The 25973-nt window shown below is 59.1% G+C and overlaps 1 protein-coding gene across 1 annotated transcript; it reads left to right on the top strand.

Annotated features, from left to right (window-relative positions):
• LOC121170159 (ubiquitin carboxyl-terminal hydrolase 22) lies at nt 1-24213 on the top strand. Its single transcript, XM_041001121.1, has 13 exons — nt 1-220; nt 11091-11223; nt 15374-15487; nt 17357-17458; nt 18104-18273; nt 19538-19685; nt 20165-20270; nt 20730-20888; nt 21239-21365; nt 22266-22357; nt 22973-23035; nt 23162-23311; nt 23721-24213. The coding sequence occupies exons 1-13, from the start codon at nt 50-52 to the stop codon at nt 23761-23763; spliced, it is 1578 nt and encodes a 525-aa protein (XP_040857055.1). The 5' UTR covers nt 1-49; the 3' UTR covers nt 23764-24213.
• The last annotated feature ends 1760 nt before the right edge of the window (nt 24214-25973 follow it).

Below are 25973 nucleotides of genomic sequence, written 5' to 3'. Positions count from 1 at the left end.
GCCGCCACCCCCGCCGCCCCCGGTGCGCGGCCGGGCCCTGCCTCCCGCCATGGTGTCCCGGCCGGAGCCCGAGGCCGAAGCCATGGATGCCGAGCTGGCCGTGGCGCCGTCGGGCTGCCCGCACCTGGGCAGCTTCAAGGTGGACAACTGGAAGCAGAACCTGCGCGCCATCTACCAGTGCTTCGTGTGGAGCGGCACGGCCGAGGCCCGCAAACGCAAGGTGCGGACGTGCCCCGGGGCGCGGAGGCCGTGCGCGCGCCTGCGGGAGCGGCCAGGGGACCCTCCCCGTGCCCTGGGCCCTGTCGGGGCAGTCCGCGCACCGGGGACCCCTGGCCACCGCGACTGGGGAGGGGCGGGTCTGCTGGAGCCCCAGGGAGACACCCCCACGTCCGCCAGGGCTGGGGCGGTGGGTGGGCCCGGGGGTCCCGCGCGTCGCAGGTCTGGCCTGTGCGGGTGCCCGCACGCTGCACCCCAGCCTGGGTGCGTGGGGAGACCCGCTGGGCGGTTGCGTGGCGGCCCGAGAAGGTGGGGATTTCGCCTTTCTGCCCCTAGTGGCCTCCTCCTGGAGAAGGAGCGAGTGGGGCGCAGGAGGTGGTGCCCCGTGTCTCGCGCGTTGCCTTCCCCCCACCCCCACGAAGTCGTAACCGGTTAGTGTGTTGGCATTCTGGAAACAATGTCATTTTTTTTTTTTTAAGTCGTCCTGGCCCGGGATGCGTTTCTTTGCTACCTTGCAGCGCTGTTTTGCAGTGGCGCCTCTGGATGGGGTGACACTTGGTTGAGAATGGCAGGGAGGGTTCGCGCTGCGTCCCTTTGTTGTTGTTGATCAGTATTGGTTGGGGAATGGACTGAAATCGGAAGCCGGTCGGGGTCCCTGTCAGCAGCAGAGCGGAAGTCTTGCAAATGAGCACCCTAAAATGGAGCGGTCTGGTGACTGTGGGTATAGGAGCGCACCGCGGGGAGCTAGAGGCCAGTTCTCAGTTTCTGGGGAGGGGCTGTGAAGACGCTTGGTGTGGGGAACGTCTCCCTCCTTCTCCTTTCCTGGAGTCCGAGAGTCGGCTTGCCTAAGGAAGAAGTTGCATTGCTCTGGTTGTTTTGCTGGTTGGTTGGAAAGTGAAGCCACTTCCGGGTGGCTGGTTGGGCAGGGCCTGGGGGGTCGCGCCCGCAGGACCCTCCTCTGTGGCGCTCTGGGGAAAGAGCTTTGAGAAGCCATCTCTGTGAGAAAACCCGAGTGCCCTGGGAGGTTGGCATGTCAGTTAAGTGTTGACGTCTCAGGAGAGATGGGCTTTTGTCATACCCCGTGACAGGTTTTGAATGCGACCGAGGTCTTGCCCCTTCAAGGCTGGCTGGTGGAGAAAGGGCAGGAGCCTGACGCCAGCTGCTTGGGACCACTTACACTAAAACACTTTTAGGGGCCGGCGAATTCTAAAGATGTGTTTCTTACTTAAAAGGTGGTTTTACAGAGAGAGAAGGAGAGACACGGAGACCATCCATCTGCTGGTTCACACCCACAGTGGCTGGAGCTGAGCCCGTCCAAAGCCAGGAACTTCCTTCAGGTCTCCCACGTGGGTACCGGGTCAGCATCGGTCACTGCTTTCCCAGGCGCATTAGCAGGGAGCTGGAGCAGAAGTGGAGCAGCTGGCTGATCCTCTGTTAGCAAGGCATCCCAGATAGGCATCAGTTCTGGTCCCAGCAGCTCCACTCCCCATCCAGCTCCCTGCTTGTGGCCTGGGAAAGCAGTGAGGACGGCCCAAAGCCTTGGGACCCTGCACCCGCGTGGGAGACCTGGAAGAAGCTCCTGGCTCCTGGCTTTGGACTGACACAGGTCCTGTCATTTTACATCCATTTGGGAATGGTCCAGCAGATGGAAGATCGCTCCCTCCCTCCCTCAGTAACTCCTTCAAATAAAATAAATACATTCTCTGGTATTTTTTCTAGATTTTTTTTTTAAGATTTATTTATTTATTTATTGGAAAGTCAGATACACAGAGAGGAGCAGAGACAGAGAGGAAGATCTTCCGTCCGATGATTCACTCCCCAAGTAAGCGCAACGCCCGATGCTATGCCGATCTGAAGCCAGGATCCAGGAACTTCTTCTGTGTATCTCACACAGGTGCAGGGTCCCAAAGGCTTTGGGCCGTCCTCGTCTGCTTTCCCAGGCCACAAGCAGGGAGCTGGATGGAAAGTGGAGCTGCCGGGATTGGAACTGGCGCCCATATGGGATCCTGGTGCGTTCAGGCGAGGACTTTAGCCGCTAGGGCACGCCGCCGGGCCCTAGATTTTATTTTTAATATTTATATAGTTGAGTGGGCTGCATGCCCATGTGGGCCTCTGATTAGGGTACTGAAGTTTCGATTTTTCACTTTTTCTCCTGTGTCTGCGGGAGAGGGGAGCACTGCTCTTTGGGGTCAGACTTCATCAGCACCTGGAAATGGAGAACATAAGTAAATCTTGAAAAAGACAAGAAAATGCAGCTGCTGGAGCATGAGCTGGAACCCGTGTGGGATGTCGGTGTTGCTGACAGAGGGCTGGCCCAGCTGCCGGCCCTGGTAGAGTGTCTTCCCCTGTCCCTCATCTCTAAGAATTCTGCAGTTGTGACTTTTGGTACCTACCGCACTTAGAATGTTCTTGCAAAGCGCACTTTGTTGCTGCGGGACAGGTGTCGACCGCGGCAGCGGTCAGGCTGCTTTCCTGTCCTTAGCGGAGTGTTTTTGATGGAGGAGGGGAGGGCTAGAGAGAAGAGAAAGCGCCTGGGCTGGGGCTGGGGAGGGGCTGGAGGGCACTGTCCTGGATCTGTCCCCCTCAGCATGGGAAGCGGTGGGCGTGTTTCTGAAGAAGGTGCAGGCTCCACGTGGCTTGCGGACCTGCCCTGGTGGGGGAGTTGGTGGAGGCACCTGGGTATTCCCCAGCCCTCTGGCGGCTTGTAAAGAGCAGGTGTCTCCCAGTGGGACAGCTGGAATGGGAGCCTGGCATTCCCTTGTGAGAAGGGAGCGGGTCTGGCCAGAGCTTTCTGCCAGGGCCTTGATTTGCTGCAGGCCGGAGTGGACTCGGTCCACTGTGCGCTTTAATCTGGAGGAACCCTAGGGATGCATGGGCCCGGGGCAGGGGGTGTGTAAAGGCAAAAAACCGAGACGGGTGGTTGAGGTTCAAAAGAGTGCCTACAACCACCAGTCTGGCTCCCAGATTGTGAGTTTTGGGGGTGTTGGTTCGGGGGCCAGGCCAAGGAGGTGGCCTCTGCTTCGGTTCTAGGGCTGTTCCGTGTGGAAGGGGAGGTGGGTTTACGTGGGAAATGGCTTCAGTGTTGCTGTCTCAAGGCGGGGCTCTGGGGATGCATTTCTGGGAACGGATACTGCGGGGTGTGCTGCCAGGCGCCTGCATTTTCTGGCCAGCTGCACTGTGGGTCGGAGACCTTGCTCTTACCCCAGTGTGCCCTCTATGGAGAAATGTCCATCACAAGTGTACCAGAGAGTTGCCCATGAACGACACAACAAAAGCAGTGCCTCTGGGAGTGGAGACCCTGACACTGTGAGCTGTGGAGTGGGATGGTCCCCAGGAGGCTGGTGCGCCCTGGGAAGGTGGGTGTGTCGGTTAAAGTGATAGGGATTGGCTCAATGGCTAAATCTTAGTCTCACAAGTGCCCGGATCCCATGTGGGCACTGGTTTGTGGCCTGGGAAAGCAGTCAAGGACAGCCCGATGCCTTGAGACCCTGCGCCCATGTGGGAGACCTGGCTCTTATCTTTGGATTGGCTCGGCTCCAGCCATTGCTGCCACTTGGGGAGTGAACCAGCAGACAGAAGATCTTTCTGTCTCTCCTCCTATCTGTAAATCTGATCTGCCTTTTTATAAAAATAAATACATACTTAAACAAAAAGAGAGGGAGAGCGCTAAGGTTCTGTTGGGCTGCCCACATTCCCGCTCAGCAGGGATGCAGCTGGCGGAGAGCCGCCATCACACGCTCATTGCCCAATGGCTGCAGCAACTGCTGGGGCTGGAGCAGGCGGCAGGGAGGGGCCCAAGCCCAAAGCCCCTACCAGCTGCCTCCCAAGACACAGGCCACTGGCTGCCATGACCCTGGGCTAACCCAGGCTTCCGCCAGGAACTCATCCTGTGCGAGAGCCCAACCACTCGCAGGGCGCTGGATAAAGTGGAGCAGCTGGAATTCAAACTGGCCCCATGTGGGATGATGGCAGCTTAACCGGTTAGACCACAATACCGGGCCCTGGTTTTTTCTTGTTTGTTTGTTTTTAAGATTTATTTAATTATTTAAAAGGCAGAGTTACAGAGAGAGGGATCTTGCACGCACTGGTTCAGGCCCCAAGTGACCACAGCAGTCAGTGCTGGGCTGGTGTGAGGCAGCAGCTCCTTCTGGGTTTCCTGTGTGGCTGCAGGAGCCCAAGCATGTGGCTGCCTTCTGCTGCTTTCCCGAGCCGAGCAGTCACGGGAGATGCCTGCACTGTACGTCCCGTGCCACAGCACCGGCCTTGTACTGATGGTTTCAAGTGTGTTACTGTAAAGCTTTTCTTCTCACCCCTCTAATAGATGGGTGGGTGGGTGGATGGATGGGAGAGTTCTTACAATTTGGCTTTGAAAAGCTTGGGCCTTTTGACTTACTAACTTTCCCACAGTCTGAATTTTGCTGATGGCAGAAATGGTGCAAGTTCAAAATGTTTTGACATTTTTAGTTTATTTGAAAGGCAGAATGACAGTGAGGGAAAAACCTTCTATCCGCTGGTTCGGTTCATCCCCCAAGTGGTTGCAGCAGCCAGGGCTGGCTGAGCCAAGAGCCTGGAGCTCTGTCTGCATCCCCACATGGGGGCAGGGGTCCAAGGGCTTGGGCCATCCTCCACTGCCCCCCACATGATGCATCAGCAGGTGAGGGGGATGGAAGCAGAGTGACCATGACCCAAACCAACACCCACATGGGATGCCAGTCTTGCCAGTTATAGCTTAGCCTGCTGTGCCAAACCGTCATGCCCTCTAAGTTATCTTTTACCCCTGCCCTGTATTTCCAGTAGAGTGGCAGTCCGGCTGGAGGCCAGGTCAGCCTTGGGTTGACCTCCTGAGCAGGCTCTGAAGGCTGCCTTATGCGGTCCTGATGTGATGGGCGGCCAGAGGCTTGGATGGAAAGGGGGATGGTTGGTCTTGAGGGCCAGAAGTGACCTTCGAGCCTTTTCCTTGCAGCAGAGGCTGCCAGAGAGACAAGAACAGGGAGGGGGTGCTGCCCGTGTGAGCAGCTCTGGGAGGGCTGTAGGCCTGGCAGGAGCAGTGGCATGGAATGGGCTCTCAGGTGTCCTGGCGGCTCCTTACAAACACAGCATCCTGCAAGTTCATGTTGAGGGGAAGAGGGTCTGTACAAAGTGAATTTTCACAGCTGTCTCTCCCCTTGCATAAGAGTTCCTGGTGGTGGGAAAGTATCCTGAGCTTCTAGAAAAGTCGCCAAAGAGAACGCGTGCGGTTTGCCTTCCTGCAAGCGTTACTTTCACTGGATCTACAGTGATGAGTGCCACGGGGCCATATGTGGCCTGGGAAACGGGCGCCAGTGGCCAGGCTGCCGTGTCCCGCTGGCGGAATAATATCCGCAAGTTGTCCATAGTTGTAACAGAAGCATTATGGGAAACTCCACTCCCGGGCCCCCTTCGCGCAGAGCGGAGAGGACGAAGTGAAAAGGACAGTTGAGATATGTATTAAGGAATTTTATGCTCCTCTGGACACGTGGGCTGGCAAAGGGGCAGTCTGTGCCCCAATTACGTAAGGAATGTCCGTTTAGGTGTGTCATTGGTCGGCTGGAATCCCACCAGGCCGGTGACGTAACTGGCTCCTGTGGCCCCTCCTGTTCCGGGCAGATCCAGCCCCTCGCCTCCAGTGCCCTGGGTAGGCATCGGCTTGTCTGCCTGTCTGCGGTGGATTCAGGGTCGCCTGCAGCCACGTCAGCGGTTGCTGCAAGGCCACAATATTTATTGTATTTGTCTGAAAGACAGTTACAAAAAGAGTGAAAGATGGGAGAGAGGTTTTCCTTCCGCTGGTTCACTCCCCAAAATGGTAGCAACAGCCAGAACAGGACCAGGCTGAACTTCATGCAGGCTTCCATGTGGGTGCAGGGCCCGAGGGCCCCAAGGGCTTGGACCATCCTCCACCGCTTTCCCAGGTGCATTAGCAGGGAGCTGGATGGGACGTGGAGCAGCTGGGACTTGAATTGGTGTCCGTATGTGATGCCAGTGTCACAGGTGGCAGCTTTACCCACTGTGCCACAGTGCTGGGAACATAAAAAGAACTTTTTTCTTAGGATTTATTTATCTTTCTTTTTTTTTAAGACTTACTTATCTTTATTCCAAAGTCAAGTATATAGAGAGAGGAAGAGAGACAGAGAGGAAGATCTTCCATCTGATGATTCACTCCCCAAGTGGCTACAACAGCCGGTGCTGCGCAGATCCAAAGCCAGGATCCAGGAACTTCCTCCAGGTCTCCCATGCAGTTGCAGGATCCCAAGGCCACAAGCAGGGAGCTGGATGGGAAGTGGAGCAGCTGGGATTAGAACCGGCACCCGTATGGGATCCTGGCACGTGCAGAGCGCATACTTCGCCACTAGGCTACCACGCTGGGCCCACAGAGATTTTTTGGTTTTTTTGGCTTGTTTGTTTGAGAGAGAGAATTCTTAACACTGGAGCTGCCTCTTGCATTGGTACCTGGTTGTTTCAAGCACTGAGCCTTGCCCACCTGCTGCGTGGGATCCTGGTCTACTTGACTCAGGAAGAATGGTGTTTAATGCCCAGGTGCTCCCCAGGAGCTGCAGGAGCGAAGCCACGGGCCCTGCTGGCAGGCCCTCAGAGCCACACTGCAGAGTGAGCATTGCCACCACTGCCACCTGCCCGCGTCAGCCAGAAAGACGTGTGCCTGCTGAGACATGGCCCCGCCGCACTGGTCCCTGCTCAGCGTTCCGGGGAGAGTGGCTCCTGGCTCAGCAGCAGGCACTGTGGCAGGAGGGATCGCAGCCACGTGCATCTGGTGCCACGGCGGCCGTGCCAGGTGCGCACCGAGCATGTCCTGGGCAGCACCCAGGCCAGGCAGCCAGCACGGGGTGTTAATGGAGCAGCATTGTTCAAGGCCCATGGGAGAATCTGATCCCGGGCTCTTTTTTTTTTTTTTTTTTTTTTTTTTAATTAAGAAAAATTTTTTGATGATTTTTACATAGATGATTAGGGTGCAAGGGGTCACGGGCTAAAGGAAAGTAGGTAAGACCATTGCTTCTACATTCTCTTGCACTCTCTAGGTGCTTCTGCGGTTTAACTTGACAGAATTTGCCCCCTGTGCCAGCATCTTCCATCCGATGCTGCGGCAGAGCCTTACCAACCCACACCCACTCTGGCTTATGCATGCACCAGTAGGAACAGTCAACCCAGCCTGGTCTGCCCCCATCCCAACACACGCTCTCCAGTGGGAGTGGTGGTCCACACAGCCTCCCTACTGGGTTTGCCCCCTTTCCCCTTGGTCTCATGTGTGCTGGTTGGGTGCTGTGGCCCAGGTTGGCATGACCCGCCTCACCTCACCCATTTGCCAGTGGGTGATACAGCCTGGCAAAGCCCAGCCCACCCCTAATTCGAGCTCATGCTGGTGGGGGCTACAGCCTAGCCCAGCCCATCCTGCCCCCAGTCCTGGCCCCCATGTGAACTGGGTTGTGTTGCCACCCAACAAGGCTTGACCCACACTCCATTCTGTCATCCAGATTCACCAATGGGTGATGTGAACTGGCCCAGCCTGGTTGCCCCAGACCTGAGCCAAATACATGCCGGTAGGTACCATTCGCTGGCCTGGCCTGGTCTGGACTGCTCCCTGTCATGGTTCTTTTTTTTTTTTTTTTTTTAAAGATTTATTTTTATTGGAAAGGCGGATATACAGAGAGGAGAGACAGAGAGGAAGATCTTCCGTCCGGTTGTTACTGTTGGGTGTTACAGCCTGGCCAAGCCGGGCATGCCCAGATCCAGTCCACACTTGTGCTGAGGGACACTGCAACCGTGTCCAGACCAGACAGCAGCCCCCACTCTGTCCCTCACACTCACAGCGGGAGCCACAACCCTTAGCTCCCCAGCCAGGTCTGTACCCAGCCGAAGGTCTTGCATGTGCCAGTGCTTGCTCTGACCTAGCTTGATGCAGTCCCTCACCTGTCTTGGCCTTTTCCTGACCCGGCTGTCCCCAATCCCAACTCTCGCTGACAGATGCTGGCATTTGGCCCTGCCCAGTCTGGCATGACCTGCACTCCAGCCTGGTTTCTGCACTTGCCAGTGAGCTAAGGTTTACTCAGCCCTGCCCAGTTTGCCCCATTCCAAAACCAACCCACACGCTTGCCAATGGATGGAGCTACCTGCCCAGCTTGCCCAACTCCCAGGTCTGGATCACATGCTCACCAGTGGGAGCTATGACCTATAGGGGAGTTTCCCAGGTTCCCCCACTCAGCCCATTCCCAAACCCAGATCTCACTGCTCGAGCGGGTGCTAGGCCCTTGCCCAGCATAGCCTGCCCCTCCATCTTGACCTTTGTATGAGCTGGTGGATGTTGCAACGCGGCCTGCCCCACACCCTGTTTTAGGATGCACATGCGGGTGCTGCAGCCTGGACCTGCCCAGCTTGTTCTCGGCCCCTGTACCTTTGAGTGTTCTGTGATTCTGTGATCACACCTAGTTCAGCCCATCACCACCCCAGCTGTTTAACCAGCGGGACTTGTATTTCCACAGGGTTGGGCCCACTTGTCCCCCACAGAATCTACCTCACCCCCACCCCGGACCTGGTTAGTGTCATGGCTCTGCCTGATGTGACCTGTCCCGTGATTTGACAGTCAGGTACTGGGATCTAGCCCTGCTAGACAGGCCCCCAGCCCGAGCTTTCATGTGGGCCGGCATGTTCTGTGCTAACAAGTCCATCTCGGGACTCCCAGAAGGGCTGGGGAATCTATCTGACCCATAAAGATCTTCTGGTCTCTCCCCCTCCAAACCACCAGGTCCAGGTCTCAGTCCCCTCGCTTGCCTGCAAGTACAGTGGCCCTGTCATTGAGTGTCCCTCAGGATTCATTCCTCACCTGCACGTATGGTGGCTTTATCCATGAACGTCCCTAGGCCGTAATTTGATACCCCCTGTCCCCAGAGTTCATCAGGCCACGCTGTGCCCCGCCCATCAGCCAAAAGCAGCCGATGGAGCAGAGGTTGTGGTTCACATGCCTGGCTCCCCGGCTCTTCTTCATCCTAAAGTTTGACTGATTTGAAAGGCAGAGGAACAGGGCTTCCATCCATCCCCTGGTCCAATCCCCAAGTGGGCACAACTGCTGGAGCTGAGCTGATCCAAAGCCAGGAGCCAGGAACTGCAGCTGGCTCCCCCTCCCTCCCGCGGCTGCAGAAGCCCAAGCACTGGGGCAGTTTTCCAGTGCTTTCCCAGGTACGTCCAGATCCTCGAGCGGGAGATCCGGAGAGCCAGGTTCCAGAGGGAGCAGCTGGGACTGACATTGGACCTGACTCTCAGATGCAGAGTGTGGTGTCCCAAGCAGGAAGCTAACCTGCTAATGCCGGCCGTGAGTCCCTGCTGGGCCCTCACAGGACCTTCTCCTTACCCGACCGCTCAGGGACGCCTCCCCCTCTGGGCACCCTGGCCCAGTGGTCTGAATGCCACCACAGTGACATGCCCGGTGACAGTGACATGCACAGTGACAGCTCCTGCCCGGTGGGGAGCCCCCTCCGGACCCCGATCTTCTCCCACCTTGCTTCCCACTCGCAGTCTGTTCTCTCACGGACGATCTGTGGAGGTCACACCTCCTAAGGGGGTAACGTTTGTTCCATAGAATTCCGCAGAGCTCTCAGCTCCGTGCCCAGTCCTCCACGGCCCCCGTGGTGGCTCTCTTGGCATGTGCAGCCAGATGGCCCGCGTGCACAGCTCCGCTTGGGCTCGGTGGGCCCTCCTGTTGCAGAGCCGACCCAGTGAAGGCTGTAGGAGTCAGGCTGCCCCCTCGGGCCCGTCCACGGAGCCACAGCTCACTTCCAACTCGAGCTGGCTTTTATACAGCATTACCATCTGTTGTGCCGTCTGCTTATCCTTCATTTTCTGAGTTTATTTGAAAGGCGCAGCAAGCGAGACACTCACTCTGAGTCACATTCACACACGCACACACAGAACTCGAGTGACGGTGTGGGAGAGTTCCCATCTGCTGGTTGGATTTTAACATGCCCCACAGCCACCACGGTTTTCCCCGTGAGTGGCCAGGGACCCAGCCTCCCAGTCCTCGGCTGCCGCCTCCCAGTGTGTGCGAGAGCAGCGGGTGGGTCTGAAGTGGAGTGGCCAGGGCTCGGGCACAGGCGTGTCCAGCAGCGTCTCATCCATCACGTGGGGGGAGAGCATTCAGTCGTGCGATGCCATGGCATGTTGATCCACTGGTGGGTACTGGGTCCACGCTCAGCACTTTGGCAAGACCGTGCCTGAGTCTTGTCACCAGTTTTACACGGAAAAAGGTGGTTCGGGGATGGCAGTGTCTGTGGCTTGTGACCGCAGCGCCCTCTAGGGGAGAGCAGCGGAAGCCCGCCCCAGTGTTTGCCCACGTGGGAGAGCCGGATGCAGTCCCAGGCTCCTGTGGTCCTTTGCAGAGACCAGGGAACGAAAGATCTTGATCTCTCTCCCTCATCACTCTGCCTTTCAAATCAGTAAATCTTTTTTTTTAATTGAACATTATGTGTATTTGTTATTCCTACTCTGTTTATTAGCAGAAATCCTCCCATGACAAGCTGAAGACGGAGTGTGTACCTGTGTGTACACGTGTGTGGGGGTGTGTGCGTGCACACGTCTGTGGGTACTCTGTGATTCTTCATCAAAGGTGAAGAGTTTATTCGCCCTGTTACTGCTGCCAGGTCCTTCCAGAACTGCCTGGGGGAACCCCTCACAACCCCACCTCCCAGCCCCGCCAGTGTTGGGGCAACCTGTGTGCCGTTGTAAGTCGCCAGTCCCCACTCTGGAGTCTGGATTCTCCCAGCAGCACACCCCAGGTCCAGAGCGCCTGTGGGTGTGAGCTGCAGCCCTGGCTCGTGCGGCTCGTGGCTCACTAAGGTGCCTTCTCTGCATTTCAGGCCAAGTCGTGCGTGTGCCACGTGTGTGGCGTGCACCTGAACCGGCTGCACTCCTGCCTCTACTGCGTCTTCTTCGGCTGCTTCACCAAGAAGCACATCCATGAGCACGCCAAGTCCAAGCGCCACAACCTGGGTGAGCCCCCTGCGCACTGTGCCTTCCCCAGCGGGCTGCGTGCCGGAGGCCTGTGCTGGAGGGCCCAGAGACGTGCAGGTGCTCCCCCTTCGCTGGATGACTACAGCAGCCCAGCGCCGGACCGGGGGGAGCCAGGAGTCCCGTCCGCGTCTCCTGGCTCACTGGGCCATGGTCGGCGGCCTCCCAGGCACATTAGCAGGGAGCCAGATCAGAGGCAGAGCAGCTCCATTCCGGTATGCAAGCATCAGAAGAGTGGCTTAGCCAGCGCCTGGTGCTGACTTTTTTGTTACGTTTTGGAAGTCAGATGTTTGCAGCAGCCAGCACTGGGCCAAGCCCGAGCCGGGAGCTTCTTCCAGGTCTCTCCTGTGGGCACTGCTTCCCCCCAAAGCATTAGCAGGGAGCTGGATTGCAAGTGGAGCAGCCAGTGTTAGAGAGAGTAGCTTTAGCTGCTATGCCACAATGCCAATTCGATTCTCAGCAGTTGAGGGCAGATGGTGGGCAGGTCCTGGCCGGTGGGCCGCCTGGGCTGCCTGTGGGCATGGTGGGCAGGTCCTGGCCGGTGGGCCGCCTGGGCTGATGGTGGGCATGGTGGGCAGGTCCTGGCCGGTGGGCCGCCTGGGCTGCTGGTGGTCGTGGTGGGCAGGTCCTGGCCGGTGGGCCGCCTGGGCTGCCTGTGGGCATGGTGGGCAGGTCCTGGCCGGTGGGCCGCCTGGGCTGCTGGTGGTCGTGGTGGGCAGGTCCTGGCCGGTGGGCCACCTGGGCTGCCTGTGGGCATGGTGGGTAGGTCCTGGCCGGTGGGCCGCCTGGGCTGCTGGTGGTCGTGGTGGGCAGGTCCTGGCCGGTGGGCCGCCTGGGCTGCTGGTGGTCGTGGTGGGCAGGTCCTGGCCGGTGGACCGCCTGGGCTGCCTGTGGGCATGGTGGGCAGGTCCTGGCCGGTGGGCCGCCTGGGCTGCCGATCGTCGTGGTGGGCAGGTCCTGGCCGGTGGGCCGCCTGGGCTGCCGATCGTCGTGGTGGGCAGGTCCTGGCCGGTGGGCCGCCTGGGCTGCCTATGGGCATGGTGGGCAGGTCCTGGCCGGTGGGCCGCCTGGGCTGATGGTGGGCATGGTGGGCAGGTCCTGGCCGGTGGACCGCCTGGGCTGCTGGTGGTCGTGGTGGGCAGGTCCTGGCCGGTGGGCCGCCTGGGCTGCCTGTGGGCATGGTGGGCAGGTCCTGGCCGGTGGGCCGCCTGGGCTGCAGGTGAACAGGGATTAGGCCTAGTCGAACACGCTGCAGAAGTGTGCAGTGTAGGCTCCCACTGGCAACCGTACTGACCAGTGGGCCCCTGGCTGCTTGGAATGAGTAGGTGTCAGTAACGTTTGCTTTGAGAGAGCAGGGAAAGCCGCCACCTACAAAGCCAGCATCCCATCGGGGCGCTGGTTCAAGTCCCATCTGCTCCGCTTCCCGGCTAGCTCCCTCACCCTATGCGCTGTTGTCTTTAAGAACCATTTTATTGCATGAAACAAATATTTGAATCTGAAGCTGTTGTTTTTTTGTCGGGGGGAGGGAGTACTTTTTCCCTTTTTTTTTTGCATTTATTTTAATAATTGTTTTAGTTTTTGCAATGATTACATGGTTAATCGGCATGGGAAGGATTGAGGTTTAGGGAAAATTGGGTGAACTCATTGTTTCCAAATTCGCCATTTCTTCTTGTTGTTTCTGGGGAAAGGAAGAAGATAGAGGGGGAAGCCGCACACGTCCAGTAGATGAGGAACGGCCACCTCACATGGACCCAGGGCTCCGTGTGGACATGCTCCAAGGGGCTTGGATAGTTCTGGAATGCTGTCGATTTCCCCAATCCAAGGGTGACGTCACCCTCCCGGTGTCCAATGACTGACATAGGAAGCCTCGAGTCTCCATTCACCGAGGTTTTTTTTGCTGTCATCGATTGGCTGGGGTAGTTCGTTCTGTTCTCTTTTTCTGCTACGGCACCAAATGAGCTGCCCTGTTCTCCGTGTGCATCAGGGCCTGTGTCCATTGCTCCGGCTTTTTCACTGAGGAGGGCGTGTTCTTGCAGGCAAGCCCAAGGACCCGGGCCAGGGGTCCCAAGCCTCACTGGATCCCCCGTCCCCAGGGCTCACGAACCCTGCAGCCACCTCGCAGGCAGGCCAAGAGACCTGGGCCAGGCAGCCCGTGCCCCTCCAGATTCCCCGCCCCTGGGACTTAGGAACCCAGCAACCCACCCCCTTGCAGGGGGGCCTGAGGACCCGAACCCCCCGGATTCCCCACCCACGGGGCGGGAGTAATTTTCAGTTATCAGTGTGTGTGAGGAAGAGAGATCTGTATTTTGAGCCGCCAGCCTGGAGAGGCGGAGCCTCGGCACTGGCCAGCGTGCCTCAGTTGTCTGAGCCAGTTGGGCTTGCCTCTCCGGACCTGCTGTGAGGCAGGGGTCTGGTCTCACTGCGTGGGCCGTGCGTTGCCAGTCCCTCGCCCCCCACCCTGTTTACCAGGCCCTGGCACACTCGTCGCCAGCCTCTCAACCTGCCAGGCAAGGTTCTCTTCTCCGTGCTGTCTGGGCACTCTGGGCCACATACCCGACTCCAAGCAGGCACCACACCATTGTGGTTCCCAGAGTTCTGTAACTTTAAACTCAGAAAGTACAGTGGACGCCACCCAGCCCCAACCCAGTCCACAGGCACAACATCGCATTCCCTCTATTCGGAGCTCGTCCGAGTTCTGTACGCCGTGTTTCGGTCACATCCACCTAAATTCACTCCCCAGCATTATTGCAGCTATTTGGGAAATGAGCCAGCAGATGGGAGATCTTTTTCTCCCTCTGTAAATCTGCGTTTCCAATAGAAATAAATAAATCTCAACTGCTTTCTCAGGCCATAAGTAGGGAGCCGGATGGGAAGTGGAGCAGCCAGGATATGAACCGGTGCCCAGATGGGATCTTAGCGCGTGCAGGATGAGGACTTGAGCCACTAGGCTGTTGAACCAGGCCCATAAATGTATATAGGAAGAAAGAAGGTATACTAGGGACTGATCACCCAAGCTTTAATTCACTTCCCAAACGCTGCTCACAGCCAGGGCTGAGCCGGGCCACCGTTGGGAGCCAGGATCTGCCTCTCGGTTTGCTGTGTGTGAGGCAGGGGCCCACGGACTTGGGCTGTTGCCTGCTGTCTCCAAGTGCATCAAGCAGGGAGCTGGGCTGGAAGTGGGACAGCTAGGACTCCAGCCAGCATCAAACGGGGGGGTGCAGCGGCCCATGAACCTGCCAAGCTCTGCCACTGTGGGGTTTTATTCATGTCCGTTACCATGTCGAGGACATGCCTGTGCATGCCTGTTTCATGCAGTGTTTTTATCGTGTTGAGTTTTGCAGGACACTTTGCATGGGTGAGAGTGCATTCTGCAACTGCACTGCGTTAGCTGACCGTCTGCCTGGTTGATTGCTTTTCCTGGATCCCGCCAGTCCTGCAGGACGGTTGATGGGTCTTCCTGTGGCCCGCCATCCTGCTGGACTGGTTGGTTGTGTTGTGTTCAGCTGTCCCAGAGCCCTGCCCCTCGGTGTGCCACTGGTGTTTGAACCGTTGGCTCCGTGCTTGCACGGGCATTTGCCAGCGGTCCTTGTGCCATGGCCTCGCAGAGCGGGCAGAAGCCCCTTGTTGCAGGCGTTGGGATGGGGCGCTGTCACCTGTGTGTGTGACGCCCGGAAGCCACGGGTTTGAAGGCTGTGCTGAAGTAGTCTCCTGTCGTGGGCCAGTAGAGGGGACTGTGGGTTTGCAGGAATTAATTGTTCCGTGTGGGCTGGCGTGCAGTTGTTCGTAATGTTCTCTCGGTAAGGGGTTTCACTTCTATTTTTAGTTATTTGAGTCTCCCCATCGTCAGGCTGAATGTCAGCTTTGCCTTTGGTTTTTTCCCCTATCTACTTGAAAGGCAGAGTTAGAGCCGCTCCATCTTCTGGCTCACTCCCCAGATGGCTGGGGCTGAGCCAGGTTCAAGCAGGAGCCTCAGCTGGGTCTCACACACAGGGAGCAGGAACCCGGGTGGCCGCTGGCTAGGACAGGGAGAACAGGGTGGGGCGCACAGCAGAGGGGCAGTGCGCCCACCTGCGTGCAGGCGTGGCCGTGTGTGTGCGCCCGAGTGCTGAGCCCCCCGCCCTTCACTCCGCAGCCATAGACCTCATGTACGGCGGCGTCTACTGCTTCCTGTGTCAGGACTACATCTACGACAAGGACATGGAGGTCATTGCCAAGGAGGAGCAGCGGAAGGCCTGGAAGATACAAGGTGTGCTGGTGCGCGGGGCTCCCGCGCGTGGGACCCTTCCCTCTCCATGATGCCCTACATACCCGGGGCTGAGAAACGCAGGGCCTGGCATAAGGCGAACAGGAGTGTGCCCTGGCCCTCCTCCACTGCCTGTCCCTCTGGCTGCGGCTGCTCGGCTGGGGTTTCCCTGGGCTGGCTCAGAGCCCTTTTGCCCTCTGCTGACTGACACATGCGCACACCGGGCATTGCCCTGGGAGCTGCTGCCGCTGTCTCAGCATCCATGGGGCTGGAAACATTCATTTGTAGGCACTGGTGTCAGGGTAGCAACGCCCGGAAGCCCTGCTCTCCCAGCCAGGAGTCGCAGACACACAGAACCACAGGGTGTTCTCAGGGTACACACACGGAACCACAGGGTGTTCTCAGGGTACACATACACGGAACTGTAGGGTGTTCTCGGGGTACACACACACAGAACCACAGGGTGTTCTCGGGGTACACACACACGGAACCACAGGGTGTTCTCAGGGTACACACACACGGAACCACAGGGTGTTCTCGGGATACACACACACGGAACCACAGGGTGTTCTCGGGGTACACACACACAGGGAACCACAGGGTGTTCTCGGGGTACACACACACAGGGAACCACAGGGTGTTCTCGGCGTACACACACAGGGAACCACAGGGTGTTCTCGGTGTACACACACAGGGAACTACAGGGTGTTCTCGGCGTACACACACACGGAACCACAGGGTGTTCTCGGGGTACACACACACGGAACCGCAGGGTGTTCTCGGGGTACACACACAGGGAACCACAGGGTGTTCTCGGGGTACACACACACGGAACTGTAGGGTGTTCTCGGGGTACACACACACGGAACCACAGGGTGTTCTCGGCGTACACACACACGGAACTGCAGGGTGTTCTCGGGGTACACACACAGGGAACCACAAGGTGTTCTCGGGGTACACACACACGGAACCACAGGGTGTTCTCGGCGTACACACACACGGAACCGCAGGGTGTTTTTGGCGCGTGTGCACACACGCTCTATCCCATCCCCCAAGAGCACCTGCCCCTGGCCCGGTCAGCCTGACCACAGGAGGCTTCAGACAGCCTAGAGGTTACAGGCGTCCTCTCTCAAGTGAGCTGGACAGTGTCACACAGCCCCACCTTTTTTTTTTAAACCTTAGGCTTAAAGAAACTGGGAGAAGGGAGGAAAAGAAAGAGAGAGAGAGAGGCAGAAAAACACTGACAGAGATCCAGAGGAATCCAGTTGCAGTAACTTCTTGCAGGTCTCCCACGTGGGTGCAGGGTCCAAGCACTTGGCCATCCTCCCCTGCTTTTCCAGGCCACAAGCAGAAAGCTGGATCAGAAGCAGGGCAGCTAGGACTTGAACCAGCATCCCTATGGGATGCTGGCGCCTCAGGGGACGGCCTTACCCACTGTCCCGGCGCACCAGCACCCTCAGCATGCTTTCCAGAGGGAACACACCTGGTGGAAGCAGCCAGCAGTGGGAGCCGCTCTCTCCGGGAAGCAGGAAGACAAGAGGTCTTTGGTTCACAGTTCTGTGGGTGCCAGGTCCACGCAGCTCGCAGGCACCCCTGCACTGCCTCACAGTGGGAGCCCCCACGCGTCCCCCTGCAGTGTTCTCAGCTGATGGCGCCCATGCAAAGGAGAAAGAGCCCGGTCCCTCCCTCTTGTGCCCACAATGGTCAGGGCCAGCAGGCCACAGCCAGGAGTCTCCCACGTGGTGGCAGGGAGCTGGGGCCCACATATTGGGGGGCTCCCACATGGGCTCCTTCACCCCTACCCCAAACACTCGCCCAGCTCTCTGATCCCAAACGTGTTGGTGTTCAAACCCGGCCTTGGGTGCATCCTAGGAGTCGGGGAGAAGTTCTCCACCTGGGAACCGACCAAGCGCGAGCTCGAGCTGCTGAAGCACAACCCGAAGAGGAGGAAGATCACGTCCAACTGCACCATAGGTGGGCGGGGCGGGGAGGGTGGCATCACCGCCAGCTGCACCACAGGTGGGCGGGGCGGGCGGCATCACTGCCAGCTGCACCACAGGTGGGCGGGGCGGGGAGGGTGGCATTATAGCCAGCTGCACCACAGGTGGGCGGGGGGCTGCTGAAGGAGAAAGGCCACGTCCATCTGCACCATAGGGGGCAGGGCAGCCACGGAGTGGGGCCCAGCAGAGAAGGGGCTGCAGTCGGGGGGAATGCCGGCGTGTGAGAAAGGTGGAGGGGCAGAGAAAACCGAAATGCCTGCGGCATCTAGGGCTGAGCCAGGTGGGAGCCAGGAGTTGGCAAGGGTCCCACCTGGTGCCTCCGGGCGCCCTGGCCAGCAGCTGGATCCCAGGCACCCCTGTGTGGGATAGTTGCCCACGCGAGCACATGCCACCCTACCCAGCCATCTCACACGGCCTGCTATTACGAAAAAGGCACTTAGGTGATCCGGCCTACGTTGAGTAACCAAGGGATTAGGGGGGGTGGGGTGAGTGCTGCCAGGCTTCGCGTGCCCTGTGAGTGTGTGTGTGAGTGAGCGTGAGTGCAGGCACGTCCTGCGGGTGGCGGGGCTCGTGCCCTGTAAGCCAGCGTGGCAGTGACGGCCCGCGCTGCCCCCTGCAGGTCTGCGGGGGCTCATCAACCTGGGCAACACGTGCTTCATGAACTGCATCGTGCAGGCGCTGACCCACACGCCGCTGCTGCGCGACTTCTTCCTGTCCGACCGGCACCGCTGCGAGATGCAGAGCCCCAGCTCCTGCCTGGTGTGCGAGATGTCCTCTCTCTTCCAGGAGGTGCGTGCTGCGGGGCCGTGGGCAGGCGCTCCCTGGGAGCTGAGGGCCAGCGCCTGGCGCCCCTCCCCCTGCTGTGCGTGTTTGTGCCGCATCTAACACAGTGGCAGCAGGGCTGTACTCGCTGCTCAGATTCAGCTCAGCGCAGGTACTTGATGACAGAGTGGAGCAGGGCCTAGAGCTGCACACGTGGGGGATTCAGCCGCTACTTCTGTTGGCACCCCGCTCCCTGCGGGATGTGGCCCTGGGCCAGGTTCGCCCCAGCAGCTACGGAGCGCTGGCAGCCTCAGACACAGGAGCCCCTGGGTGGAACCAGCAAGAAAGGAGCAAGACTAACTCTGCGACTTTCTAGTAACAACGGGGTATGTAGACGCTTCAGAAAGCTAATGGGAAATTCGGTAAGGGCAGTTTGATTTGGACACACAAAGTGTTGCAGTCGAGGGCTGGTGTTGTGACATCGGAAGTAAGCCACGGCTTGCTATGCCAGCGCCCTGTTGGTAGTGCTTGGGGTCCCGGCTGCTCCATTTCCAATCCAGCAGCCTGCTCTGTGTGCTTGGGTCCCTGCACCCACGTGTGACACACCCAGACGTGGCACCTGGCGCTGGCCTGGGCAGGCCTCAGCATCTGCGGCCACCTGGAGAATGAATGAATGTGTGGAAGATCTCTCTGCCCCTCCGCACTCAAACTCTGACTTGTAAATAAATAAAAGCTTGGAATCCATGCCTACCTTTTTAAATTTTATCTATTTAAAGGGCTGAATAAAAGAGTTCCTCCATCCTTTGGTTTATTCCCCAAATGGTTGAAATGGCTGGAGCTGAGCCCATCAGGAGCCAGGAGCTTCTTCCGGGTCTCCCACGCGGGTGCTGGGTCCCAAGGCTTTGGGCCGCCCTCTGCTGCTTTCCCAGGCCACAGGCATGGAGCTGGATGGGAAGTGGAGTAGCTAAGACATGAACCTGTGCCTGTATGGGATCCCAGCGCATGCAGTGGAACAATTAGCCAGTCAAGCCATTGTGCCGGGCCTGTATCTTTTTCATACTATTTTCTGTGATTTTTGTTTTATTTTTTAATTGAGAGAGACAGGCTTAGCTCCATTCCTCTGGTTCATTCCCCAGGTGCCTGCCGTGGCCAGAGGGGGCTGGGCTAATCCCTGGAGCTGGAACTGAGTTAGGGTTTGCTGGTGAGGGCCGCACAGCTGCCTCCGCAGTGGGCAGCTGGGTCCCCAGGGGATGGCTGTGCCACATGGGCTTGCCCTCTTCTCTCCGAGCAGTTCTACTCGGGACACCGGTCCCCACACATCCCGTACAAGCTGCTGCACCTGGTGTGGACGCACGCGCGCCACCTGGCGGGCTACGAGCAGCAGGACGCTCATGAGTTCCTCATCGCCGCTCTGGACGTCTTGCACCGGCATTGCAAAGGTGGGTTAGGCACCTGGCAGAGGGCCAGGTTAAGGTCAGACCCCGTGGGTTTGCAATGCACTGCACTTTTTCTAAAAAGAGGAAACGGGCTCTGACGTTGCCCTCTGATCTCTGTGACCCATCTCAGGATGGGGTGATCTCAGAGGGCAAGTAGGAGTAGCAGGCACAGAGAGCCCGGGACAGAGCCACACTCTGAGGTCCCCAGATGCCGCAGCCAGTTAGACAAAGGCGGGACCTGCTTGGGAGTGTGTGGCCACACTGGGACACAAGGAGTCTCGAGTGTCCTGTGAGGAAGGGAGGCCCTGTGGCTGCCTGGGCCAAGGCCTAGGGGTCTTGGTGAGTGTGAGGGAGGGGATACCCAGCCACCAGGATGCCCCACTCGGCACACACCTGTTGCCCAAGCTCAGCCATGCCAGGCTCTGGGGGACCCGGCTGCCCTGGGGACGCAGACACTGATCCAGCACCCTGGGCTGCCCCAGGTGACGACAATGGCAAGAAGGCCAACAACCCCAACCATTGCAACTGCATCATCGACCAGATCTTCACTGGGGGGCTGCAGTCGGACGTCACCTGCCAGGTCTGCCAGTAAGTGTGCGGGCACCTGTGGCACCTGCTGGTGCAGTATACTAAAGCCCTAGGCAGAGGCTGTGGGCAGACACTCGCACTCTGCGGGGAGCGGATCGAGTACGGGTTTGATCCTGCAGAAGGAACCCCGGGCGGCTGCCGGCGTGCATGCAGGGGCTGCTGAGCCTGGCTCTGGCCCTCTCAGTACTGAGCAGACTCTGGGGTCTCCACTGTCCCGTGGTGGGAATGGAGTGGGAGGTGGATGTGCAGTGCCCAGGGAAAAGGTGGATCCGAGGGCCTGGGATCAGCGGGCTTCAAAAAACCCCAAGGAACAGCATGACCTCCTGGCTTGGGCAGCTCGCTTCCCGACCATCCGCACCGGGGCCACCTGTCCTCCTTGGGCTCCAGGGTGAGGTGAGAGGAGTGCAGGGCGGACCTCAATGCCTCTCCCTCCCTGTTTCCTCCCCGCCTTCCCACCAGCGGCGTCTCCACCACCATCGACCCCTTCTGGGACATCAGCTTGGACCTGCCCGGCTCCTCCACGCCATTCTGGCCCCTGAGCCCGGGCAGCGAGGGCAGCGTGGTCAATGGGGAGAGCCATGTGGCGGGGACCACCACGCTCACCGACTGCTTGCGTAGGTAAGCAGCCTGAAGGCCCCACCCCATCCCCCGTGGGCCACTTCTGTTGGCTGTCGCTGTGATTAAAGTACTCACAGTGGGGATGGCTCCCACTCAGAGCTGCAGGGGCCTTGGTGGGGACGTCGGAGTAGAGTGCCTTGTGGACGCACTCAGACCCTGTCTGGCCACAGCCCTGAGTGCTTGCTTTCACCAGTGGGTGTGGGAGGGGATGGCAGGCCTGCTTTGCTCCCAGCGTATACCAGTGCCCGTGGGTGCCATCTGCCCCCAACTGCACGTCACACCCTCCCTTGAATCTCCCTCCCCGCTGCTACCCCACTACCCCGCCGTCCGCCCCCACCTCTGTCCTGCAGATTCACCAGGCCAGAGCACCTGGGTAGCAGCGCCAAGATCAAATGCAGCGGTTGCCATAGCTACCAGGAGTCCACCAAGCAGCTCACCATGAAGAAGCTGCCCATCGTGGCCTGTTTCCATCTCAAAGTAGGTCTGACGGCTGGACAGAAGGCCCTAGTGTCTGGGCCCGCACTGCCACCCTCAGCGTGCACCGGCCTCAGTGCGCAGTGGGAGCGAGGAGGGGGTAGCTGATTCCCTCCAGCCGCCTGGCCGGGCATAGCTTTGGGCTTAAACCGAAATACCCCATCACAGCCAGTGGCCTTGCAGGCTGCAAGCAGCTTTGTCTTTTGCAATTTATTTTGTGACTTATCCACATATATATATGTTCATATATATTGAAAAAATAAATTTACAGAGGGAAGGCTCACTCCTCAGATGGCCACAACGGCCGGAGCTGAGCCAATTGGGAGGAGCCAGGAGCGTCTTCGGGGTCTCCCACACAGGTGCAGGGTCCCAAGGCTTTGGGCCGTCCCCGACTGCTTTCCCAGGCCACAGGCAGGGAGCTGGATGGGAAGTGGAGCAGCCCGGATATGGGATCCTGACACTTGTAGGCAGAGGATTAGTCAGTTGAGCCAACACACATGCCTATTTTTCTTTCTTCCTTCCTAATTTACTTACTTGAACGGCAGAGTGATGAGGGAGAGGCCAATTTCTGTGCACCAAGTCACAGAGGAAGAGCAAAGAGACTGGTGCACTCCCAGATGGCCACAATGGCCAAGACTGGGCCAGTGCCCATGTGGGCTGCGGGCACTGCAGGCCTTAGCTGTCCTGCTGAGCCACCGCGCCTGCCCCTTCCTGACTCCTGGCTGCTCTCTGCCGGGTTGGCCTTGCGGTGGAAGGCTGCCATAGGTCACCCTTGCTGTACCCCCAGAGTCCCCCCGATACGACCTATGTGGGCTCTGCCTTGTGCCCTTGCCCCGGGTGGCCGGGGGCGGCTCAGGGAGCCCCCGCTCAGCCCTCACCCTGTCCTTCCCCGGCCACCTGCAGCGCTTCGAGCACTCGGCCAAGCTGCGGCGCAAGATCACCACCTATGTGTCCTTCCCCCTGGAGCTGGACATGACGCCCTTCATGGCCTCCAGGTGGGCACGGGCTGCCTGGGAGGGTGGCTGGCGGCCAGCCACGGCCTCCACAAGTTCTTTGTTATTTTCAGTTTTATGTTCTCTAAGAGGTTTATTTTTACATAAGGGAGTTACAGAGGGAACTCTGAGGGGGAGAGATGGAGATCTTCCGTCCACTGGTTTGTTCCCCAAATGGCCTCAGTGGCTGGAGCTAGGCCAGTCTGAAGCCAGGAGCTTGTGGCCTCATCCAGAACTCCCGCGTGGGTGCAGGGGCTCAAGGTTTGAACCATCCTCCGCTGCTTTTCCAGGCCACAAGCAGAAAGCTAGATAGGAGGTGGTGCAGCCGGGACTAGAACCGGTAAGCATCGGGGGTGGTGGCTTAGCAGGCTGTGACATAAGCCATCGCGGCCCACGTGGTGTTAACTGTGGTGGGGTGAGTTCTCCTTGCACTTCCCACCGGGGTGGGGCTGCACTCAGCCACAGTCTGTCTCAGCTGCACTCTCCCTGAGCAGCCCACACCCCCTCGGGAGAGGACCATGGTGGAAGCACCAGGAGACGTGGCCAGGCGTGGGTACAGGTGTTGGGGCGGGGCTGGTGTCCCCTCCGAGCTGTGCTGAGCAGCTCCGCTTGTTCCAGCAAGGAAAGCAGGATGAACGGGCAGTACCAGGCACCCACTGACAGCCTCAACAACGACAACAAGTGAGTCGTCCCTGCCCTCCCAGAGAGGGCACCCTCCCAGCCTGGGCCCTGGCGGGGCTCCTGGGGACAGGGGAAGTGCACACAGGTGCCGCCATGGAGTCAACCACCCCGCCTGCCTACTGCCAGGTACTCGCTGTTTGCTGTGGTGAACCACCAGGGGACCTTGGAGAGTGGCCACTACACCAGCTTCATCCGGCAGCACAAGGACCAGTGGTTCAAGTGTGACGATGCCATCATCACCAAGGCCAGCATCAAGGACGTGCTGGACAGTGAGGGGTGCGTCCCGGGCATGGGGCTGGAGGGAAGAGGGCCCCAAGCCCCAAGCCCCATGCTGCCCACATCCATGGCACCATTCGGGGAGATGGCCTGATGGCCCAGGCTGTGGGGTCTCACTCTGCAGTAGATGCTGCCCTGGTCTTGGGGGCACTTCCCTGGCCACCTCCCAGCATTTGCAGTGCCTACTTGGCCCTGCCAGGCCCAGCACACCAGCACCCATCTCTCCCATGCCCCAGTTGGGGTCCTGCCCAGGCCAGGCCTGCAGCAGAGCCAGCTGCTGGGAGCTGAGCGGGAGGGCTTCAGGTGGGGGCCTGTGGCCATGAGGACCACTCCTCGGAGAGCCATGGCAGGCAGCTGGCGGCGAGAGTCCTTGCCGAGCCAGGCCAGCACACATGTCTCTTCCCCCCAGGTACTTGCTCTTCTACCACAAGCAGTTTCTGGAGTACGAGTAGCCTCGTCCACGGCTGGCCAGGATGGACGACTGCCACACGTCGGCGACCTCGCAGGCGGCCCCGCACCCGGATCTTCACAGGGTGGCCGCGGCAGTGGCACAATGTGGGTGGGCTGTCCCTGCAGTGCCCTCACCCTGCCCCGGCCGCATACACCCAGGGATCCGCAACAGTGGACAGACGGCCCAGGGCTCCCACCAGCCCGCGTCACACTCCCTGCATGTTGGAAGCGCTGGCTGGTGCTGTCCAGGGTTTTCTAGAAATAGGCTTTCCCGACCCCTCCCTCCTCTGTTTCCATGGTGATGGGCCATGGCAGAGCCTCGGGCACCGAGTGCGGCCGGTTGTGTGCACAGGGTGGTGGCTCCCCCGCCCTCCCCGTGGGCTTTGCTTCCTACTTGGTGCTGTCTTCATGGCTGCCCTTCCAGAAGCTTCTGGGCCCAGGGTCTGCTGTTTGGTGGGTGGGTGGGTGGGTGGGTGGGTGGTCCCATTGGTCTCCTTCCTGGATTTTTCCCCCCTGGTTTTATATCCCAGTCCTGTCCATGGTCAGGGTTGCTGGTGGCTGGGGTGGCCGCCAGGCCGCTCGTGTGTTGCTGCGGGAGTGAAGCAGCCAGGCCGGCACCCGCCTGCGTCCCGTGCTTACGGGGGCCAGGATTTGCATGAACACGTCATTTCTCGCGGATCAGATTCTGAAACATTTGAAGCTGCAGAAGGTGTCCTCAGCTAAAGGCCAGAAGAGAATGGGCGGTGAGCCCCCGGCTGGGTGGGCAGCGCAGGGCCAGTGAGTGCCCTTGGCGACTGCAGCGTTGTCACCTGCACCGCGAGAACTTGCCGGGTTGATCTCCCAGTTCATCTCCCTGCGTTCAGCGAGGCCACAAGCTCATCTTCTGGCAAGGAAAGGCACCCTCCAGGATGCTTCTGGAAGGGCCTGCCTGCCGAGTATCCAGGTGCGGGGTGGTCAGGCCCACGTGCTGGCCTGGGGCTCTGCAGCGGGGCAGTCCTGGGCCCTGTGTTGCTGACCCGTGTCTGGGAGCCAGGAGGCCCCTTGGGCATCTGTCATTACCTGTTTCTGAGGTGCTCAGCATCTCCCAGCAAGACGAGTGGACCCGCCCTTGGCAATGCCCTGAGGCACCCGGAGGGAGCAGAGCCAGGCTTGCTTCCGCATGACCCCAGACCTCCCACACCGCTCTCACATTCCGCTCACTGCGCGTGCTTTCCGTCGTGTGACGTGCCGTGCCCCTGCCAGTCCCAGTGACCGTGTGTGCTCCTCACCCCAAGAACAGTTCGCCCTGATCGTGCCGTGCTTGGAGCAGCCCCTGGCGTCCCATGCCCCCTCCCAGCTTGTAGTCTATCCTCTCATAATAAAACTGCATCTCATTGAGACCGGCCCCTCCTGGTGGATGCGCCCTCCTCAGGGGCGCCAGGCACCTAGCCCAGCCATGGGCTCAGCGCTGGGCATGCCACAGCACACAGAGAATGTGTGGGTTGTGCAGTCCAGTGGGAACCTTCTTTCCCTCCATGGAAGCATCTGGAAGCCATGCTGTGTTCCTCTCAGTGACACAGCATCTGAGTTGGAGCCACTGTTGCAGGGGGTGGTCTCCCCAAGCCAGTAAGTGGACAGGAACAACCTAGGGTGGCACTGTGACATGTGCCATGCCTTGCACCCCAGCCAGCAGTGGGCTTCAGCTCAGGCGTGGAGTGTATCCTGCAGAGTCAGCTAGAGCTTCCGCAGGGACACGGGCCTGCCCCCTGGGACAGAAAGCCAAGCTGAAGGCAGAGGGGCAAGGCAGTGCCCTGCCACCCCGTGGGCCTTGGTATGGGGAGTGTGACTGCCCACCCTGGGCCCCAGTGCAGCTCAGACAAGCAAGCAGGCATGGGGACAAGGATCCACAACCAGCAGGGTGTCCACTGAAGGCCGACAGTCCTGCAGGAAGCAGGGACACAGGCCTTGAGATACCCACATGACTGCTACAGCCAGCGTGGGGCCTGACCCAAGCCAGGAGCCTCATCGGGGCATCCCGTGCGGGTTCAAGAACGCAAGCACTTGTGTTCCTCTGGGTCCTTTCTACAGGCTCTGCGTTTTTAAAGGTCATTTCTAGAAAGCCAGTGTTCTGGTGCAGTGGGTTAAACTGCTGTTTGAAATGCCGGCATCCTGTATCAGAGAACTGGTTCAAATCCTAGTTGCTCCACTTGATCCGGTTTCCTGCTAAAGTGCC

This window comes from Ochotona curzoniae, unplaced genomic scaffold (genome assembly GCF_017591425.1).
Source record: "Ochotona curzoniae isolate NIBS_2020 unplaced genomic scaffold, NIBS_Ocur_1.0 scaffold_2453, whole genome shotgun sequence".
In the NCBI taxonomy this organism is placed as follows: domain Eukaryota; kingdom Metazoa; phylum Chordata; class Mammalia; order Lagomorpha; family Ochotonidae; genus Ochotona; species Ochotona curzoniae.
The sequence above is the reverse complement of the archived record's forward strand: the minus strand, read 5'-3'. Positions and strand labels throughout refer to the sequence as shown.

Excerpts from the sequence above, each read along its gene's own strand:
- LOC121170159 (XM_041001121.1), top strand. The coding sequence starts at position 50 with ATGGTGTCCCGGCCGGAGCCCGAGGCCGAAGCCATGGATGCCGAGCTG. Across the intron at positions 15,488-17,356 it reads GAAGGCCTGGAAGATACAAG|GAGTCGGGGAGAAGTTCTCC; the intron begins GTGTGCTGGTGC and ends GGTGCATCCTAG. Across the intron at positions 17,459-18,103 it reads CACGTCCAACTGCACCATAG|GTCTGCGGGGGCTCATCAAC; the intron begins GTGGGCGGGGCG and ends TGCCCCCTGCAG.